Below are 6,191 nucleotides of genomic sequence, written 5' to 3' on the forward strand. Positions count from 1 at the left end.
AAGAAGATCTGCTCCTTCCAGCCACCGAGGTTCATTCAACTGGAAGGGAAGACGTGGTGGTCCTCAACCTGGTGAGATGCCAAACCTCCTGCTGAAGGATTGACCTCCACAGCTCGACGTCTTGGTGGGGGTGGGGGGCGGAAGGAGCAGATGGGGGGGGCGTTGTCTGCCCCCAAACTAAGAGGAGACCTCATGAGTCCATCTTCCCTTGAGCGAAGGCAGCCCAGAGGGTCCACAGAGAAGGTCCCGGCTCCACCATTACGACCGTTGGGCCAGATGGCGAGACAGGACTCTCCTGATCTCCAGGAAGCTTCTGTCCTTGGTCTCGGGGATCATCTTGGCGACGTAAAAAACGGTGGCAACGTTGAAGGGCCAGAAGAAGAGAAAGCTGTACGGTTCCAGTTCGATCTAGGGAGAGAAAGGACATCCAAGAACTGAGCCTTCTTTACGGATTGGTATCTTCTGCCTCGCCAAAAGAGCAACAAGCCCTGCTTTTTCCTCAAACCGGCTGTTGCCGGAGAGTCTGAACCAGCAATGGGGACCGAGCCAGGAGCAGATAAGCATCTTCCGGAGAAGATTCATGGCCAAACTGAAAGATAGGGCCACCTTTTCAAAATCTGGACCAGGAGTCCTTAGCTTCGTTTCCCACCGCGAGTTATGTTCCACGGAAAGGGTGGGGCTAGTCGAAAGAGTGGGCGGGTCCAGAGTGAGAACTGGTGGGGCTATAATGGCCAGGTAGGCGGAGCCGGGATTCACGATGGGTGGAGAGGCATCGAAACCTGGACGGAGTTACGTCAAAGTGGGTGGAGAAGGGATCTGGGTGGGGCTCTATCGAGGAGCGGGTTGGGGCTAAGGCTGAGGATAGGTGGGGCTAAGTCAAAGTGGGTGGGGCTAAGACTGAGGATGAGTGAAGCTAAGTCAAAGAGGAGGGCTTGGCACCCAGAATGGGTGGGGCTCGGTCCATGTGGGCGAGGCTATGAGCAAGGAGGGGTGGGGCTAAGACAGGATGGGCGGGCTAGAGGTGAAACAGGATGGCAGGCACCCAGAATGGGTGGGGCTAGGTCAAAGTGGGTGGGATTACGGCCGGGGATGGGTGGGGCTAAGAATGAGGATGGGTGGGCCAGGTCAAACAGGACGGCTGGCACCTAGAATGGATGGGGCTCAGTCAAGTAGTGGGTGGGGCTAGGACTGAGGATGAATCGGGCTAAGTCAAATAGGAAGGATGGTACCCAGAGTGGGTGGGCCTTAAATAGTGGGTGGGGTCAGAACTGAACATGGGCATGGCTACATGAAACCAGAGAAAAGCGAGGCTCAGTCAAAGTAAGGCAAAAATAATAATAATAATAATAATAATAATAATAATAATAATAATAATAATAATAATAATAATAATAATAATAATAATAATAAGACTCACTTCCATGTGGAGATACGTTACAATGATGAGGAATTTGCAAATCCAGTGGATGCTTCCCGCAATCACAAAAGCCGTGGATCGAGAGGTTTGGAGGAAATACTCGGCTACCAGCACGTTGGGAACGGGATCTGGTTGCCAAGACAGGAGGTGCTGGCTTCAACAGCTGATCTGCCCCCCTTTTTTTTTAGCAGACGCAAGTTCAAAACACACACCCCTCTGAGTTCGCAACGCCCCTGCAAAGGTTTCGGTGCCAAGATACTTACTGGGACCAGTAGCTTGTCCAATAAGGAAGATGGTATGGAATGACACACTCAGATACGCCATGGTGGGGATGTTATTCTGTCGGAGGGGGGGGAAATAAATCTCTTTAAAAACAAAGTAAAATACTTCGTGCTCCATCCATCGCAGCTGTCTCGGGAGCCGTTAAGCACGAATTTTCTCAGCCAAACCCATTTAAATAAATAAAAATATTCAGGCAAATTCCCGGGGAGCATCATCGACAAAAGACACGTGCCCCATCGTTGCTTTTTCTGGCACCAGCCAACAGGGAAAATGTCTTTCGACAACCCACCCCCCTGCCCAGGTTGCCTTCAAAATAGAAATTGGGGTTTAGGGAGTTCCCACACACACACACACACCTGGAGTTGCAAAGACATGGACAAGAATATGCAAGAGATGCTGCATATGCTGAAGCCGGTGAGCAGCAGAATCCGACGTCCCGAAGTCTCAATGATGCAGATCTGGGGAAAATTAAAAAGGGCCGGCTTAGGTTGTCTCGAGTTACGACCCATCGTGGGACAACAGTTCAGAGTTACGACGCTTAATGACAAAAGGCCCATAAACCACTTCCAGCTGACATAAAAGGTGCATCCCGCTTCGCTCATTTGGGAGAACGGGTCCAGATTTACACTTGTGTGGTCTGCTTAGCGACCACCGCAAAAGAGAAGTCCGGTCGCATGTGCGCCTTGACTTACGACTGTCACAACTTCCAACCCAAATCCTGCTCCCGATTTTGGCTACAAGATAACCTCTCCCTTGTATTCTGTCTATCTATCTATCTATCTATCTATCTATCTATCTATCTATCTATCTATCTATCTATCTATCTATATCCATCTCTCTCTCTCTCTCTCTCTCTCTCTCTCTCTATCTATCTATATCCATCCATATCTATCTATATCTCTTATCTATTTATATCCATCCATATCTATCTATCTATCTATCTATCTATCTATCTATCTATCTATCTATCTATCTCTTATCTATCTATATCCATCCCTATCTATCTGTTTATCTATCTATCTATCTCCCCTTTTAAATAGTGTAATCCAATGAGATTATCCGTTCATTTTCATCTGTTCTCAGCAAAAGTCCAGAAACATCTAGAGGAAGATGTTATTAGAAAATCCACTTATCAATTTAATTTCTTTCTCCTTAATCCGATTATTCCTCACCCCAGATTGAAAAATGGGGGCCTGCTACTTGTCCCTGACACCTGAGTTGAGTTGGTTTCTCTTCTAGCTGGGGAAAAATTCTTAAAATCTGGAGCCGTTAAGAGTTGGATATCAAGGCCGCCCCCCTCCCTCCCCCCCGCCTCTCACCACTAGGCTTGTGATGATCATCAGGAAGAGAGACAACGCCATGCTGATGTACCACACAACCATCTCGCTGACCCCCGAGGACAAGTAGATCTGTTTCGCGTAGTACTGGGCCTGGAAGGACAACAAAGCCCATGTTTCATCCTGCTCCTTCACTGGCTGGCAAGATGTGGACCAGGCCTCTGGCCCTCCTCACGTTGGACCATCGGAGGTGGAGTGTCCTGGTAGAGCAGAGTTCGGAGCCATCTTCCTCAACCTTGGCAATTTGAAGAGGTATGGCCTTAGACTCCCAGAATTCCCCAAGGCTGGCTGGAGTTGAATTCTGGGAGTTGAAGTCCACTTCTGTTCAACTGGCCAAGGGCGAGGAACATGCTCCAGACAAAGAGGTGGAAAGTTCTCCAGAAGGTTTTCCTACCGCGTTGATCCCAGAGAGCTGCTGACCCGCCATCAAGACCATGATAGATATCACGTGCCACCGAAGGCCAGGATAATACAGGATTTTCATCACGTCCATATCTTTCTCCACCTTGTCCACCACTTCCTCTTGCCGAAGATCTTCCATCTCCTGCTCCACGTCCTCCGAGCACCTCAGCTCCTTCAAAGCTGCAGGAGGAGGAGGAGGAGGAAGAGGGGGTCCAGAATTCATTGAGAGAGGAAGACAAGAGAACATCCCCCTCTGGAGATCCCTTCCACCCCACCCCATCTGTTCAAAAACTATTTACTTGAGAGGAAACCTGGCATATATACATAAAAGACACAATCGGTAATCGATAAGTCAGTCAATCAATCTTTACCCTGCCTGGCTTCTTCTTCCTTCTTCATCTGAATCAGGAGAAATCGAGGACTTTCAGGGAAAAATGGGAGCAGCAGTAATTGGAGCAAGGCCGGGATGCCAGCGAGGCTTAACAAGATTGGCCAACCTGAAGAAGAAGAAGTACACCTGCTCAGAATCAGCGGCCACCAGACTGGAATTGCCCCAATTTAACCTAATATCTTCTTTCTCCGTTACCTTCTTCGGTTCCAAGGACTTCGCGGAAGCCAATGGCTTCGGCCAACAAAATGCCAAAAGTGATAAACAGGTCCGCCACTGTGCAGAGCGCCCCACGCAGATTTTGGGGGGCAATCTCGGCCAGGTACATGGGGACCACGCTGAAGGCAACTCCTGTTTGGGGAGGCAAGAGGAGGACTGCTCATCATTTTGACGTGGGAGTTGAAGCAGGCTGTTTGCTTCGTTGTGGTGCAGTTGGGAGCAGGAGGGCAGCCCAAGGGAGCTTCGGGGGACCTTGGCCCCCTTCCCCCCCACACACCAGGGCTGTCACTCACCGGCACAGATTCCCACAAAGAAGCGGGAACAGATCAAAAGTTCGTGGGAATGCATCGGTTTGGTGGAAATGACCAGGGCCGCGGCGATCATGGCCAAAAGGTTATTGACTAGGAGTGTTTTTTTCCTGGAAAACAAAAGGGATAAGAAAAAAAGAGGGGAAGGAAAGAGGAAGAGAAGGAGGGAGGGAGAGAGGGAGGGAGGGAGGGAGGAAGAAAGAAAGAAAGAAAGAAAGAAAGAAAGAAAGAAAGAAAGAAAGAAAGAAAGAAAGAAAGAAAGAAAGAAAGGAAGGAGATATGAGGGAGGAAGGGAGGGAGGGAGTACCTTCCAATGCTGTCCACCAGTGGTCCAGCCATGAGCGTCCCACAGAAGCCCCCAACAGGGTAAAAGGCCACGGTGAGTCCCCACTGGAACCGCAACAAGCTAAGGTCGATGCTGATCACGTTCCTGAACCGATAAGTCTCATTGAAAAAGTTTTGGATGTACTAGGAGGTAAAGCAGAGCGACACCAGTTGAGGAGTGGGCCTTACTTTTCTTTAAAAAACAACAACAACAACAACAACAACCACCCGGGGACAAGAGAGCTTACCTTGGCAGGGTGGAAGATGACAAAAGCATTATAACCGTACTGGACAGAGGAGCCAAAGGCAGCTATTAGGGTGACCAGCAGAAGGGGTCTGGTGAGCATCTGGGGATGGAAGGAAGGGCACAGGGCTGGTCAGCTTTTGAGACGTCCGGCCTCCTGTCCCAGGTGGCTACTGATGACCCTTGCCAGGCTGGATGGTACTCACCTTTGTCCAAGGAGCAGGAAATAATGGGGGAGGAGGGGCAGGGGGAGGGGGAGCAGGAGGAGGGGGAGCAGGAGGGGCAGGGGGAGGAGGGGCAGGGGCAGGGGGACGAGGGGCAGGGGGAGGGGGACGAGGGGCAGGGGCAGGGCGAGGAGGAGGAGGAGGGGCATGGGGAGGAGGAGGGGGAAGAAGAGGAAGGGGAGGGGGAGGAGGATGAGAAGGAGGAAGAGAGGAAGAGGAGGAGGACCAGGAGGAGGAGGAGGAGGACCAGGAGGAGGAGGAGGAGGACCAGGAGGAGGAGGAGGAGGAGGACATGGAGAAGAAGATGGAGGAGGAAAAATGGAGGAGGAGGAGGCAATGGAAGATGGTGGAGAAGGAGACAGCTGAGGAGGAGGAGGAGGAGAAGGAGAAGCTGCAGAAGCAGACAGAAGCATCAATGGAAAATAAAAAAATAAAGTAGAAAATAAAATTATAGAAAGGGCCTCGAGAGAGGGAGCGAGGATACATGGAAGGGGGAACGTGGGGCAGTGCCAACCGCGCTTGGCGCCATCCTCAAAACTCTGGAGAAGCCCTGAGACCCAACACAAACGGAGAGCATCTCAACTCTTCATCTGCAAGGATTCCTGTTGGCTGCGTCCTCAGCCACGGAAATCCCACCCCCACCTTAGGTTTACGTGACCTCATTCACGCACACGCACACACACCCCTTCTCTTTCACCCCCTTTCACAAACCCCAACTTACCCCTCCTGAAACAGCCGCATTGTCTTCTGCCATCCTTGGGTCAACGTCGATAAATCAGCAGACCAAGAACTAGAAGGGGTAAAAAAAAAAAAGAAATGTTAGTTTTCCAACTACCCAGATCGTCTGGATGAACTTCCACCTCAAAGCCGCTACGGTCTGCTTATTTTGGGACTCCCGTTTCCAGCATCCCCAACCAGCCACTTTACACAGTCAAGGAGTGTCCAGTAATTTCCAGTAACGGACATTCCAAAGGCAAGAAAACACGGAAGGCTGCTTTCCCAACATTTTGGACTTCAACTGCCATGGCCCACAGTTGGTGCTCAGG

General features: G+C 50.6%; 1 protein-coding gene across 1 annotated transcript; it reads right to left on the reverse strand.

Moving 5' to 3' along the window:
* Positions 1–258: 258 nt before the first annotated feature.
* Positions 259–5,899, reverse strand: LOC308675756 (solute carrier family 2, facilitated glucose transporter member 5-like; the record flags this gene model as incomplete). Its single annotated transcript, XM_081341279.1, has 13 exons — positions 259–408; positions 506–589; positions 1,418–1,545; positions 1,681–1,756; positions 2,056–2,157; positions 3,019–3,129; positions 3,431–3,618; positions 3,810–3,935; positions 4,025–4,177; positions 4,339–4,463; positions 4,661–4,821; positions 4,926–5,024; positions 5,867–5,899. 13 exons carry the CDS (start codon positions 5,897–5,899, stop codon positions 259–261), a joined length of 1,536 nt encoding a protein of 511 aa, XP_081197405.1.
* Positions 5,900–6,191: the final 292 nt, after the last annotated feature.

The sequence above is a fragment of the Vipera berus genome (genome assembly GCF_964194415.1).
Source record: "Vipera berus genome assembly, chromosome: 17".
NCBI lineage: Eukaryota > Metazoa > Chordata > Lepidosauria > Squamata > Viperidae > Vipera > Vipera berus.